The sequence below is a fragment of the Pseudorasbora parva genome, chromosome 11 (genome assembly GCF_024679245.1).
Source record: "Pseudorasbora parva isolate DD20220531a chromosome 11, ASM2467924v1, whole genome shotgun sequence".
NCBI lineage: Eukaryota > Metazoa > Chordata > Actinopteri > Cypriniformes > Gobionidae > Pseudorasbora > Pseudorasbora parva.
The window spans coordinates 4,917,281-4,933,504 of record NC_090182.1 but is presented as its reverse complement, the minus strand read 5'-3'; the positions used below and the strand labels follow the sequence as shown (position 1 = coordinate 4,933,504).

At 36.1% G+C, this 16,224-nt stretch overlaps 1 protein-coding gene across 2 annotated transcripts in view; it reads left to right on the top strand.

The window, feature by feature from the left end:
• The window catches only part of thoc2 (THO complex 2), a 145,591-nt gene extending 132,230 nt beyond the window's left edge, over nucleotides 1–13,361 (top strand). For both annotated transcript variants that reach the window (XM_067456848.1, XM_067456846.1), the window contains exons 34-39: nucleotides 8,350–8,478; nucleotides 10,454–10,520; nucleotides 10,699–10,838; nucleotides 12,274–12,344; nucleotides 12,434–12,479; nucleotides 12,598–13,361. In XM_067456848.1, the coding sequence (XP_067312949.1) occupies nucleotides 8,350–8,478; nucleotides 10,454–10,520; nucleotides 10,699–10,838; nucleotides 12,274–12,344; nucleotides 12,434–12,461 (435 nt within the window). In that variant the 3' untranslated portion in view covers nucleotides 12,462–12,479; nucleotides 12,598–13,361. The remainder of the gene's footprint in view (nucleotides 1–8,349; nucleotides 8,479–10,453; nucleotides 10,521–10,698; nucleotides 10,839–12,273; nucleotides 12,345–12,433; nucleotides 12,480–12,597) is intronic.
• The last annotated feature ends 2,863 nt before the right edge of the window (nucleotides 13,362–16,224 follow it).

The following is a 16,224-nucleotide window of genomic DNA, read 5'->3' as shown; positions in this document are numbered from 1 at the left end:
ATATAATGAACTAACGGTAATAAGGTTCACGCTCACATAGCCTTTCGAGGAGAAATCGAAACACTTGAGTGCCGCTCATACAGAGAAACTCAGTAACATACTGCTGTAAAAATTCACACTGATTGAGTTTTTATTTTTATAACATGATACAGTTAAACAACATCAAACAAGCAAGTGTGTTTTCCTGAATACCATCATGATTTAAAATGTAACACTGATTTCATAAACATATAATTAACATCAAGTCACTTACATTTTAGATGCAATATCGACTGTTTTTGTTCTATTTTAGCATCGAAAATAGTTTCAAACTAAGATCACGGCAGAACAATCATTCATCGCACAGCAACAGTGTGTTACTGAACGATTCAGTGATTCAAATGATTTTGGCTGAATCAAAGATTCAATGACCTGTTCATAAATGACTCGTTCTTGAATGAATCTCCATTTCACTGAATCGACTCAATGACTCGCTCATTAAGAAGGTCACCTGCGCCACCTACTGGTGGTTTAGTTTCATGTTTAAACATTCTTTCCAACTTGTATTATTTGTATATTCAAAACATTTATTATTGGATTTGTTTGGTAACAGCTCTATATTATCGTATTCTAGTTTCATTTATTGATCAAATTTAAGAATCTAAAATTAAAGCTGAAGCATAGCCTATATTTAATAAGATTAGGAGGTAAATGCCCTTTATAAAAGGTAAAAATATCACCAATATGCAGATTTAAAATGTCAAAGCTGATTGAACACTGGTGAGAATATTGCTTTAGAAGAAATTATATTTACAACGCACAAATAAAATAAAATAAATGACTTAAAAGGTTTAATGTCGAGCCCTGCATACAGTACTGGTCAAAAGTTAATGGATTTTTTTTTCCTTTTGTTTTGTTGCTGTATATAAGAAAATTACTCCTGGACATTTGTATTTATTTCAAGGTTTTTTAGGATTTAATAATTTGTTTCATAAAAATATTTAAAAAAAATTAAAAGTTTTAATAAAATGTTTTTGAAAGAAGTATCTAATGTTAATCAAGACCACATTTATTTGATCAATACAGAAAAAGCAGTAATATTTTGAATTTTAACAATTTAAAATAATGTTTTTCTGTTTTTAATGGTTGTTTGAAATGTAATGTATTTCTGTGATCAAAGCTGAATTTTCAGCTTCATTCCTCCAGTCTTCAGTGATCATGATCCTTCACACATCATTCGCATATGATTTGATTATTCAATGAATAAAAAGTTAAATAAGAACAGCATTTACAAAATATTTACAACATTCGAACAATATTCACTACCGTTTTATTTAGTTAAATTGATAGTAAAGATTTATGTTGTTAAAAAATATTTATTTTGCATAAATGCTGTTCTTTTTAACTTTATTCATCAATGAATCCTGAAAAAATATCGCAGGTTCATAAACAATATTTAGCAACAAATATTTCCAACATTGATCAAATCAGCATATGAGAATGATTTCTGAACGATCATGTGAATGAATTCAGCTTTGATTGCAGGAATAGATTATATTTTAAACTAAATTAAAATAGAAAACCATTCATTTAAATAGTAATATTTTACAATTTAAAGATTTCTGTATTTTTGATCAAATGCAGCCTTGGTGAGCAGAAGAGAGACTTCCAGAAACATTAAAACTAGTAATGTGTCCAATCTCTTCACGGGCACTGTATATATCTGGTCTGGTTTAGAGAGGCGGTTCAGCTGATTAATTGTGAAGATCTAACTCAATAAAATGCCTCTTTCATGAATCAGACTTCTTTGAAAGGTCTTCAGGGAGTCTGAGAGGGTTCAGTAAACTCGTACCGAACAGCTGACCAGATTTAACGTGAATGCTCTGGTCGTGTGAAGGACGATTGTTAACTGCTCCAGATTCTCCTCACCGCCTTCAGGAGATTCAGTTTGTGTCTCCCTCACACGTTTTCTTAACAACACGAGCCACATGCCACCAAATATAGTTATATATCAAAGCAAGAATCATATTATTTGTGCTTTCATGGACCTATACGACACTTCATATAAAGTACTTTTTATTATTTAATGTTCACTTTTTTTGGCAATGGTCGCTCTGATCATGAGTTATTTTATTGTGTATGCCTCAATTCCAGCTGGAACATGTATATGCTGCTAATAATGGGCTTTAACAGTTTGCTGTAGTTTCTTTTATAAAGCTCTTTTGAGACACGAGTTGCGCAGTGCTGGACGTGACGTGGGCAGTTTGGTTACTGTCTCGCACCTTTGCTAGCTTTTGTTGTTTTAAGGATAAAATTAGACTATATACTGTAGCCTACCTGAAAACACATCTTCATTAATTAGCACTGACACTCTTTACAACAGCTTTATTTTTAACCTCCACCTGTAAGCGAACCACAGATGAATCGTCTAGATTACATTTTTAGATGGTTATATCTTATAAAATGAAGTAAAGATTTTGACAACGGGCTAATCTAATGATTGGAACAAATATTTGTATAATTTATCCAATGATTATAAACAGCTCTCAATCGACTATGCAGTGTTTTGGCAGTTAAACAAAATACTTGAGTGCCTTTTAGAAGAGTACATGTGTAATGTGCTAATAGGATATTTTTTCAATCTTGGGTTGGGTATTGTCTTTTACCTCATGGTGTCTCTCTTGCTGTCACTTTGTATTCGTATTAAATGGACCACTTTTTTTCCAGATTATTTTAATATATTAATATTATCTTGGTGTTCACACTTGACATGTTTGGTTGGATTAAAACAAACCCTGGTGCGGTCCCTCTGTTCATTTGAATAAGTGTCAACGTTGTTATCCAAACTCTGGAGCGGTTCGACTGAAATATGAACGCAACACGGAGTAAAGACATGCTAAAGAACCAAAATCATAAAAATAGCATTGGTTTGGACGTTTGGTGAATTCAGTCTTGAAATAAATGCCATATAAGCCGCCCATTCAGGTTATAAATGTATCCCTATGCCTTTAGGTTCGGTATCTTTTAGGAGTGTAACGATACATTATTATATCGAGATTTTAAAACATGCGACAATATGTATCCTTGATGTAAATTATATAATTTGTTATATATTTTTAGTTAGTTTCATCCGAGGCTGTTGTCTGTTTATTAGCACTTATAAAGCACATATTAATGCCTTATTCTGCATGACCTTATTCTACATCCCTTAATCCAACCCAATACCTAAACTTAAATGCTACAAAAACTACCTTACTAACTATTAATAAGCAGTGGTGTTGTCAAAAATATCGATATTTCGATATTTATCGATACTGGAATATCTGAAGCGATACGATTCTTAGTTTTTACAGTATCGATACCAGCTGCGCTCTCCTCTCCGACCGACAGCGAGTTGACACACACATATTCTCACTCAGCCCGGTGAGCCGGTGATTAAACTTTCATTAAATAATATAAATATTTATCGGAGGTCCCGTGTGACGTCGCGGACGATGCCGTCGGGCTCTGAGGGTTAACCTCTGAGCGCGGCGAGCGCGCGTTCTGCTAGACTTTTTCCTCATGACAGTGTGTTAGTGTTAGTGTGTGATCGGTCTGAATTTCGCACGGGATTGCACATAAATTAATTCTACTAATCCCCGCAGATTTCGTGCTCACATCTGAAGCGCACACACACAGCCTACCGTAATAAAGCCGCCTCTGACATGATACAAGTGCAAACATTTGCTTCTTTTTCCAGCTTATTATTGGTCAAATACACTCAAAGAATAATCAGTGCACATCTGGAAGAGTATTAGTGTAAAAACAGTCGCAAACAGTTCAGGAAGAACGAGTAACAGGAGGATCCATGCGCCCGTTAGTCTTAAAGGGACCGCAGTCATTTGCTATTCAAACTACAAAAAGACAAACGATCAACTGCTCTTGACTGATCAACTTGTGTAACTTTAATAGTTTCATCTGTACGCTATTGAATTTTTACTAAGAACATTATCCAATGTTGTTTTAAATGTAATTACTATGCTTTTTTTTATTCAGTTTCTTATCTGAATGTTAGACCTACCTGAAAAAATAAAGCAGTCTATTTAATTTGTATCTTCTATTCTATTGCATTTATTTGTGCTATTGTTTGTAATCTGTTTATTTGTCCTTATTTTATTACTGTTTACTCGTCTTTATAAATTCAATTTACCACTCAAAATCAAGCTTTCTTGTGCTGTGTGTAAGCTATTGCAACACAATTACCCCATTGTAAAAAAATACATTGAGATAATTTTAATAGTAATTGATCAACTGATCAATAATTGTTCAACTCAAAATGATGCCCAACCCTAAGGAACATGCTGGCCACATGCATTTTTAGTAAAAAAATAACAATGAATAATAACAAGTTCTGTTGTCATATTAAGCATCTTATCTTTTTTTTTTTTTTTTTTTACGGTGGTATCGATTTAGTATCGATATATCGATATTTTAGTCTGGTATCGTATCGAAGTCATAATTTTGGTATCGTGACAACACTAATAAGCAGTAAATTAGGAGATTATTGAGGCAAAAGTCGTAATAAATGTGTTCCCCATACTAAAGTGTTACCAATATTTAAAATCTTTCGTTTAATATCTTTATTTTGGCTTAAAATACCATGATCAGTATCATGATTTGCATCGAATTGTGACATGAGTATATCGTTGCACCCTTAGTATCTTTAGGTTTGGTGTTAAAATGCCAAAAGGTGAATGCCAAGCGGACTAGGACTAAATATATATTTTTGGTAACACTTTATTTTAAGGTTAAGTTATTAAGTATTAACTAGTTGCTTATTTGCATTAGGGCTGTCATTTAAAAAAAAATCTAATTCGAACGGAAATTACATGTCAAGCAATGTATTCGAATATATTTGAATATCTACGACCTTATTTAAACAAATAAATAAAGAAAAACGGACGCATCGCGGTAACGGAGATTCAATCACAAATGCATTAACAGTCTGACAGTCACAAACAGGACTCCGGCCACAGCCTGTATGGAAAAATAAATTGTTAACTTAATGTTTGAAACAGCAGGTTATCAACTTAATCGATATGAAGTGCCACTATATGCAATCATCACCGCTTTCATTTTGTCTACCGCATCAGATGTCGATGCCGTCCTCTCCAGCAGCTGGAATTTATTTACAGATGCCATAGCAACTCTCAACGGCCACCAGGAATAATAGGGTTTTATAAAAGCTATTTATTTGTTGTAAAGTGTAATAGTCATCTAACAAAAAAATTAAATAAAATTCTAATGTCAGGCGCAGTTGAAGTAGTTCATTGTTTGCTTACATGTTAGGGATGGGACGAAATATCGTTTGACAAAATTTCGCGATACAAAACGTGACGAAACGCATCGAGGTCGAAAAAAATGGATCGCGAAATAAAGATAGATGGCACTGCTGCATGATTTGCGTAGTATAAAAATAATTTAGTGTATTATATGTGTGTGTGTGTGTGTGTGTGTGTATGGGGCAGACATAACAAAACGCAGCGCGCATTTTCTGTTTGATCTGAGGCATAGTTGGAAAAAGTGAGAGCAGTCAGACGCGATGCAACAGCAAACATTGAAAGGGAAAGAAAAGGGTTGACATTAGCATTAATATTCTAAACCAAAAATGCAGTTATTGCCTACATAAGCTACCATATTTTCTGTTTAACTTTTATAAGACTCCAGAAAGAAAAGTGTGTGTTTTCACTGAGCACATTCTCTGCAGTCTGAGCGCGATGCACTGCAGCTCACTCTCGCTCATGTCTGAGGTAAATCATTAACACCATCACCCCGCTTACAGAACACGTGTTTTATTGAGCTAAATACATTACAATCGGCTAAAACTAATGCACAGGTTACTTTCCTGAACAAGCTCGCTCCCGAGTCGTCCGTGTTCTTCACACTGTCCACGTGAATCACGGCCCAGTTCGGCGCGCACACTTAAAATACCGGCAGTTCAATTGGGAATGCGGATCTCTTAAAGGGGCCGCACTATATTCCTCCTCGTGTAATATGGACCTCCTCCAGGTATGGTGTGGTTCTGGTTTGCTCACTGGTACACTTTAACAATTTTTCATACGAACTTTTCCCTGTTCTGAATTAAACTGCCAGTGTAAAAACTCCCTTTATATTGTTAAAATGAGAGAAATCACTACTTACTCATTATTTTTAAGTTTAGGCTTAAGAGACATGAACAATTTCTTAGATAAACACATCTATGACCTTTGATATGTCTAGTCTTCATGCTATATTGATTATTATTGAATAAGTATGGTTTCACTAATAATAAATGTACATTTGCATAAAGCATGCATATTTGTCCATACCTATGTTGATTAGAATATTAAAAACTTAATTTAAACTTAATTTAAGATACATTTACAATTGCTAAAAAGGTGTGATTAAATTGCAAATAAAATCATGCAGTTAATCGCTATTCAATATTTTAATCGGTTGACATCCCTACAGTGCCCTCCACAATTATTGGCACCCCTGTTTAAGATGTGGTCGCGGACTTCTAAAAATTCTCCTTTTTTTTAAACAACAGAACCAAAATGCAAAAAAAGAGAAAAATCCTACCTTTTGTTTTAGTACATTACTTTGGTGGTAAAAAAAAAAAAAAAAAAAAAAAATCACAGATTTGGAAAGACTTTTTTTTTTTTGATATCGTATCGTGACGTATCGTATCGTAATCCTGGCATATCGAGGTGCATCGTATCGTGAGTTTAAGTGTATCGTCCCATCCCTATTACATGTGTAGGTTTAGGGACAGTTTCATTATGCCAACATTATCTTCATAACTTCTTACGAAATAAAAAGTTTATACCTCAGAAAAATGTACTTTCCTCTCTCGTCAACATGCTTGGTGCATGAGCTCGACGGGTGCTCTTCAGTGGGGAAAGCGCGTTATGTCCGTCATATAAGGACGTACACTCAATAGTAATCCGGTCAGGTCGTTTACATGGTGAAATGTTTCGTTTGATCGATTCATGAAAAGGTTTATCCCACCCATCTCAAAACGATTACAATTTCATTCAGTTGGGCATTTTTATTACAATTGAGGTGTTTTTATGGAGCATTTACATTCAGATTGGACTTTTAAACCGATTACAGTGCTCCATGTAAACGCACCCGACTGTAAAAAATTGGCACTTTAAAAACCGGATAGTTTATTTATAGTTTGATTACAGATATGTCACGTCATGTTCGAATGCATATTTGAAAATCAAATAAAAAGTGACAGCCCTAATTTGCATGCATATTACTAGGATATTGTCTGTTTATTAGCACTTATAAAGCACATATTAATGCCTTATTCTGCATGAGCTTATTACACATCCCTTAATCCGACCCAATACCTAAACTTAAATACTACAAAAACTACCTTACTAACTTAATAAGCAGTAAATTAGGAGTTTATTGAGGCAAAAGTCGTAGTTAACAGTGAATGTGTTCCCCATACTAAAGTGTTACCATATTTTTTTTGGTCTGGACCAAATGAACTAAGCGAACTGAACTACACGTTTGAACAGCCTAAATTACGTCGACCCTCTCAGAGGTTTGTTGAGACCCCCTGAATGAGAATCACTGCTCTAGATACATCTCGTCAGTTTCTTTTTGGGATCTTGGTGTCAAGGTTGAACGAATGATGAAACAATTAGTTGCTTTAAGATTCTCTTGATCACTTTCCACATGTTGTTCTCCAAAAGAATTCCTTTGCTTTGTTTCTCGGAAACATTTCACCATTTCAAAAGGAATATTTTTCCTTTATCGAGGGCTGTTTCATAACAATGTTGTTCATGTTTGGAGAGATCTAGCTGTTGGTCAAACACAAGACCTTTCACATGAATCGTGTAAATGTGTCCTAATGCATCAAGCTGCAGTGTTTCACACAGGTCAAGTACCTTTCATCCTTTTAGCCTCAAGCTTTTATCTGTAGCCACTGATTTCTACAGAGTATTAGTATGATGGATCAGTTAAGTGGTGCAAAATCAAAAAAATTAACTTCACTTTTCACTCTTTCTTGCTGCTCCGCAACCTGGTAAAATCCCTCTCGTGTAACACTTTTCACATGGAGGTTTGACGCTTGTTTTGACGTGCGTTGAAGCCCTGATGCGAGGTATGCGAAAGGCTTGCATATGAGTTCGGCAGGGCCCTCGGGCTTTTAATAGAGTGCTTGGACTTCCTGTGGGTGTGTCTGATAGCATTGTTGAGGTGTGAAGGCTCATGGGAAGGCAAGTGCAGCTCTAATGGAGCATGCTAATGAAGTGGCGGCAGGCCGCTGTGTGTCCCGTAGCTCTTTTCCTGTGAGGTGTTAACCCCTCGTTTATCTTCTCATCCAACCCTCAGCACCATCCTAACCACAGCACAGTCCTGTCCAAGAGCAAAGAGAAGGACGACGAGAAGAAAGAGTCTGACAAATCCAGGGACCGCTCCAAAGAAAGGGAGAAGAAAGAAGACCGGAAGGAGAGGAAACGAGTAAGTGGTTCGCCCTCTGTATTTGGGCAAGTTTTTCTAAAGCAGTGTTTCCTAACCGGGGTGCCGTGTAAAAGCTTCATCTCACATCTGATGACGCATCTACAAAATGGGTTGTAACTTGAAAATAATGCTTTGTTTCTGTCGATGGATACACGTTCTGGCTCCTCAGTGATACATTACAACAGCGGTATCGTATTTTCTGGACTATAAGTCGCACTTTTTTCATAGTTTGGCTGGTCCTGTGACTTATATATCAAATTTAATTCATACAAGAATAAACATATAGCCGTGAGAGGGCGCTCTATGCTGCTCCTGTAGCCTACCCCTGAAAAAAATAACTGAAAACAGAAAAAAAAAGCTCTTGTGACCGAGCGTTCGTGCAGGGTTCGCCTAAAATACTTTGTCATAAGAAAAACAATAAATGACAGCCGTTTGAGCATTCCTTCCTTTATTCTCCGTCACACATGTAAATCACCAACCTGAAAAACCCACGACACTACAGTACCAAAGAGTGCGCATGCACCAACCTATCTAAGGCAAGCCCCAAGGGGAAAAATACATTGCACACAAATATACATAACGAGAGCCAGTGCGTACCAAATGAATACATTACGCGAGATCAAATAAAGTCTGTTACACTCTTAATTGAAATATTAACTTAAATACAACAACTTAGAAAAACTGAACACAAACAAAATGCCCCAATAAAGAAAATCCTATTCTGCAAATTACAAACTGCATGTAGTAAAATATGCAGCGGAGAACGATTCACACAGCGTTTGACTCGCGCGGCTGAGCCTCTCCCGGGAGAGAGTTCAAGCATCTGTGGACTCGTTCCTTCAGCTCCACGATCATTAGCTTTTTTGTTTTCTTCATTACAGTTAAAGTAACCTCTCCTTTTCGCTAGTCCCTCACAAGTTTCTCACTTCAAACTTACTTTCTTCTGCTCCGTTATGCACAGTGAGCGCGCGCGCGGCTCCCGCTCTGCTTCTGCCCTAATGCGACTTATAGTCCAGTGCGACTTATGTTATTTTCCTCTTCATGACGCATTTTTTGACTGATGCGACTTACACTCCGGAGCGACTTATAGTCCGAAAAATACGGTAATAAAAGAAAAACGTGGGCAAAGCAGTCTCTCTTAGTAAACTTTGTTCAATGCATGTGAGTGCTGCCGTATGTTCGAATATGAATATGGGTGTAGAGCCAGAAGACGTGAATGAGAGCGCAAATATTGAGTTCTCTTTCAAGTCTTGCGTTTGAACGGACAAACAAAATGTCAACATGTCCATCTTGATTAGTATCCAAGCAGACATAGTCTGTATATGCCTTAAGTGAACTTTATACAGCCGAGAAAGACGACACACATCCCTATATTAGGTCTTAAGGGGGCGGTAGCCTTTAATGCTGTCTGTTTAATGTCAAACAAAAGATAAAGACATTACTCACTGCTCTTGATTAAATAGCTTTTGTAAGTTTAAGAAGGACAAATCTTTCATTTAAACTGTTAAATATGCAGTTATTTTGCATTTGATTACTTTATTTAATTTCTGTACATAAAAAATAATGTTATAGCTGAAAAACCTGAACATTATTGTTTATTTTATTAGTATCTTTGCTCAATAGTATTTATTTGTTCTGTTGCTTGTATTTAATTTTATTGTTCTTTTTTTCTTGATTTTAATTTGACAGTAGTCCTTTTTTTCCCCTGAGCATAGCAAATGCCGAACCGTAGTAAAACCATGACCCTAAAACCCAACCTGTAGCGTAACACCCCTAGCGTAACGTATGCGAGGGGGTGCCACAAAATTTAGATCATTTTCAAAGGGTGCCATGACTGAAAAAAGGTTGGGAAACACTGTTCTAATGCACTGTACAGTTTTTGCTTTGAGTAAACAGCTTCTATTGAATGCCTGGTGAAAGGTGAAGTCAAACCAACAAGCGTCTCTCTGATTTCTCCCCTCTGCGCTTCATCTAGGACTACGCGAACAGCGAACGCGAGATGAGCCAGGAAGCCAAGCGCCGCAAAGATGAAAATGGAATGAGTGAGTCGATAATGCCTATCTTTTAAATTTGTTTTGCCCGCTGACGAGAGCAGGAGCGGCGAGCTAGCGAACCAGAAACTTCTTTTTCTCGGCGGCGGAGGCAATCAGAAAGCCCTCCCCGTGGCGTCTCGGCTCTTGTGTTATCTTCCTCACATGGCTGCGCTCTCTCTTTTCACAGACTCCTCCAAACACAGCAAGAGCACCAGCCCCTCCGAATCGCCACACTCCAACGACAAGGACAACGGCAAACGCTCCAAGTCCACCAGCAAGGACAAGGCCGATCTGGCCAAACCGGAGAAGACCTCCGGAGGCAAAAAGGTCTGTGACTGTGTCCCGTTACACCTCCACAAACACAGCTGTCCTAGTCGAGCATCACTATTACTGTCACTGAACAAACCCTAGATATTAAAGGAACTGTATATAAGGAATGCATTTCAATTAATCATAAAATGGCCCTGATATGTCACTAGACCTTAAGAAATTATGTTAATTTCAAATGACTTATATCACTGACAACAGTAGTCCGGCCAGGATATTGTCATTTATAAGTTGTTGTTGCAGCCCTCAACTGATGTTGTGATTTGGCCTGATTTTCATTTTTTTTTTTTTTTTTTCTCCATCTGATAAAAGATAAATAACACTGACAACCAATCAGAATCCTTCCTGCTTGATCATTTAAAGTGTCAGACGGCAAAATTGCAGCACTTGCTTATAATAAAACATGATACTGTTCTTTGGTGTGGATGTTAAATAGTTGTCAGTCGAATACCTTTTTTTTTTTTTTTTATTGTAGTAATTGCACAGTTACTCTCCAAATTAATGTACGAACAACTTAAAGATAGTATATTTTAAATATGTATTGAATTTTTTTATTAAGGCCAGTATCACTGATACTTAGAGATCTCTTTAAAACTGATTAAAAAAATAATTTATTGCATGCGTTAACGTGCTAATTTGGACAGCTCTACTTTATAATAATTGCTCTCGGTGTGAATGAGCCTTAATTGAAATCTCATCATTAAATTACTGACAAACATGATTTTTTACAAAGGGTTTCAGGTAAAACTACATTAAACTGGGTTAAGTTGATCATGCTCATTAGTAGCTCAAATTTTCCCTCCGGGCATTTTTTTAAAAAACAGTTGTAATTTCAGTAATTTTTAAATATGAAAAAAAAAAGGAATTTATTTAACAAAATTATATGGCATATAAAGGCTGTAGCAAAAAACTACAGCAGTTTTATTTTACTATGCAAAAGAAATGCATAGAAATACAAAAAGCTGACAGGAAAAAGCAAACATTGACTACAACATAAACCGTTATTAATATTTGGCTAGTTCTCCCTTGTTTAAGTGGAATATGTTCATAATTTCTTTATGATCGCCTGTACAAAAATGATGTGTGCACAAATTGCCATGTTTCAATGGATTATCACAAATAAAACAAGCGACTCCAAGCACAAATATACAATATCCTTACAAAATCTTTAATAATAATTGAATAAAGGGTGATGTTGTCAATTTTGCCAGGAGAGATTTTGTCCACTACTGTAGTAAATTGTTGTAAAATGTTGTATTCGACAAAAATCGTACACCATTTCAGAGAACATTTTCATTAAAAGACAAAACTTTAGAAATGATTTGTCACATTTTTAACACTTATGCACCATATTAAACGTTAATTGTAGATCCGGTGTGATGTTCTCAAATGCTCTTGTGTTTCCTCTGGGCATGTGGCGTATGATCGGGAACAGGAATCCAGGCATGACAAGGAGAAATCAGAAAAGAAGAGAGACAGCACTGGCGCTAAAGAAGAGAAGAAACAATATCCTTTTATTCCTTGAGCACAAACAGCAATGTGTACCTGCAGTGACGAGCCAATCAACACACTGTATTTCCCTTAACATTCACCACCCATAAATCATCAGAAAAGCACAGATAATGTATGCTGACACTCAAGGTGAGCGCTTCAGGACACCTTCTTTTGTTTTTTTATGGCCAATTTCTTATCAAGAGTTGAGAAATGGGTCAGTGAGTATGAAAAAGAGCATTTATTGATTTGCTTCTCAATAATGCAGAGGTTTTTCCGGACCGGACGTTCCTCCGCTGCAGAATTCATCATCTTCCCTCGCTTTCTCAACCATGTCAGCGTCTTAATTGGCTTTTCCCATCACCGTCTGGAGAGAGGAATCCGTCGCACACTTAGGAATTTTGCCTGCATCCAAACTTCTGTTGTTTTGCCTAGAAACGTTGTAGCTCGTATTTTAATCTGCCATTTTTATTGTGATATTTTCAGTACTTCACTGAAAGTTTGTTTCCTTTAAATATTTAGCACAATGTGCTTCTTGCATCACAAACAGATTCAGGTTGAATTGGTGTCACTTTCAAATGCTTGCGTTTTTATGACCTCGCTCTATTATCTTCCTTTTCCGTACTCTTTCTTTCCTTTTTCTTTTAAAGTAAAAAAAAAAAGAAAAAAAGAACTGGTTTTCCGTAATACTACTTTTTTTTTCCTTTTTAATTCACTCGTGATATTTAGACTAGGTGTTTGAAGCAGTACAAATGCTCTATTTGTATATTATGTATACAGAAATAAAATGGTTCAGTGTAATAAGACATTTCCTGTTACTTTCATTTCAACTGTACGCCTCCGGATTTCCTTTGTGTGTTCAATCACGTTTTTAAAAGATTTGTATAAAGAATGGCAAAGCTGGAGTTCTCCGTAAATAAGTGGACTATAAAGGAAACAATTCATGACTTTCCAAATTACTTAATGGAGTTTTTATCTGGCAAAATCTACAAAGTGTATGCTTTTTCTAAATAAAATAGTTTTCTTAGTGTATCACTTGTCTGTTGTTGTTTTTATTGATGTTTTGCATCTACTTTATGCTTCTTCTTTTTTTCTGCATGACTGGAAATGCTTTATCAAATGTATAAGATGAATTTATCATACATGATAGACCTCTAAATCTCTAAATGCCATTGCTTTTGTAGCAGTTTAGATGACACTTGTCAAGTTTAGTGGGGTTTTTTCTCTTTGAATGTGATGTAAATGTACAAAAAAATGATCATGAAGTTTTTATATATAATGCGTATATGAGAGTAATTTCATTTTGATATGCTTATATATAAATTACGCTGTTTATGTGCAAACCCATAATGTGATTTATAACGGGAGTTTGGCAATATTGTGATCTAAACCTCATGTATACAATACTCCAATCAAATTTTGCGATTTTAATGTATTTGTTTTATTCTCATCTCACATGTACTGGATCTGCACTCAAACGTCAAAAAGACATGGTCTACATAAAATGCATTTCTATTAAAAAAAATGCATCTTCATAAGAAATGTAGATGCAAAATGGTTAGGCATAAAATAAATGTGTAGAGCCATATTTTCTCTGCCATCCTTTTTTAGTTATTTCTATATAGGCCTATATATTTATATTTTGCATTAACCAATATAATTATTGTTTATAGCTATAAAATAACTCATTACAGATAAAAATTGTTGCATAACTGCCCTGTGAGTGGCTGTGTGTGACACCAAGAATGTAAAACGCCTTTACATAAACACGTTTTAAGGCACGTCGGCGCGTCCGCCATCTTGCAACGGTCAGCGTGTCGTCACTCAGTAATTATAATCAATGATACTACAACCACCTGCAGCTTCTGGTCGTGAAACCGCAGAGAATCCTGAAGAAATGGGGTAACTTCACAGGTGAGAATGTGTTGGTTTGTGTTTTTATACTGTATTAGCTCAATATTACATGTGTTTACTTTGGTACTTCTAATGTTTTCTGCTATGGTAACTTTTAATGCCATGTCAGCGGATGCCTTCAATCTTGTGTTTTAACAGAATCATCTGCTGAAGTCTATTTCATAAACAGATATTCACATGGTTGCAAATCAGTCAACTTGATCTCGAATGTTAACCGATTGCTCCAATATGGCGGCTGGCCTTATTATTCCTACTGCGTTTTTTAATTATGGGTGGCACTTCCGGTTTGAGGAACATCAATAATTTCATATCATAAGGTTGCCTTAACGAAAAAAAAACTTATCCATTGGTCATCTGTCAATTTTCCTTAATGCTTTATTTTCCGACATAATGAGGATACGTTTGGTATTTTAACGTGATGTTATAACAAGAATATCAAGAACTCTTCAGTTGCTGCATTCTTTTCCTTGTGATTATTTTATTTTCCCCCTTTGTATTCTGCTGTAATGGTATGAAAAAGGACAACATATACTGCACATTTGTGGTCAGTTCTCCCGATTTAATTTACAGTATAATTCACTGGAATTTGCTGAATGAATTCCCAAGTCTCGCCAGAAGATGGCGCCTGCAGCTGAATGAATCATCCGTCCATTTCCCAAACCACTGGTCCAATGTGGGTACTACAGCGTAATATCATACAGGTAAATTTACCTTTTTAATTGATTATTAAATTGTTTAATTAAGGTTTATACCTGCTAGTTTGCATGACCGATTTAAAGATACATATTTTCATCACTACTGGAGCTGCCAGTTTCCTACATTTCAAATGATTATTACAGAGTAGCCAACTTTTAAAGGGATAGTTCACCCAAAAATGAAATTTGGCCCATGATTTACTCACCCTCAAATCATCCTAGGTGTAAATGACATTCTTCTTTCAGACAAATACACTGTTATATTAAAAAAAAGTCTTGGCTCTTCCAAGCTTTCTGTAAGTTGAATACAGAAGACGGTCTACTGGAAGCTAGATAATTTACTTTATAAAGTTTTACATTTTAAATATTTTTCTTACACAAACACGCCACTTAGCTCCAGGGGTTAATAAAGGCCTTCTGAAGCAGTGTGGAACAGTTATATGATGGATAGATGCACTTTGATGGACTTCATAAACGAGGCAACAAGTCACTGTCATTATAAATCTTGGAAGAGCCAGGACATTTTTATTAAAATAACTGATTGTGTTCATCTGAAAGAAGAATGTCATGAGCCCCGTTTTCCACCAAAATTACCCGGAACAATTTGTACCAGGAACTTTTTTACAGGAACTTTTCTCCCCCCAAACCTGCAGCTGTCTGCGTTTACACCGCGATAAAGTTCCGAGAAGATTAGGCAAATTAGTCTGGTGATGTAGCACTGTGGGGACTGTGTAGGAACAGCGCGACTGTTCCTCCAAGCAAGTGAAGGACAGTAATCATTTTGTGTGTACCGATTGAAAGATTTAGTGGACTGTTTACATGAGACGTTATCTAAACCGATCTGGTGTTTACATGTGATGACTTTCAATCGCAATCATTTTGTCACATGCAGTTTGTCTGCCGCATCAAAAATGTCGCGGCTGTTTTCTCCAGCACCTGAATGTGTTAACTGTAGCCATAGCAACTCTTAACGGCCACCAGGACTAATACAGTATTATATAAGCTATTTATTTGTTGTAAAGTGTAATAATCACCTCAGAAAAAACATTTTTTTTCTTCTGTCAGGCGCAGTTAAAGTAAAAACTGCCTGGGGCAATATACGCTGTGTCATTACTCCAACATTATCTTCATAACTTACGAAATAAAAAGTTTACCCCTCAGAAAAATGAACTTTCCTCTCTTGTCAACATGAGCGCGGCGCGCGCTGTCACGTCATGTAAGGACACACACTTAAAAGTAATCGGTCAGGTCGTTTACATGGTGAAAGAAAATTCATAACGAGTATG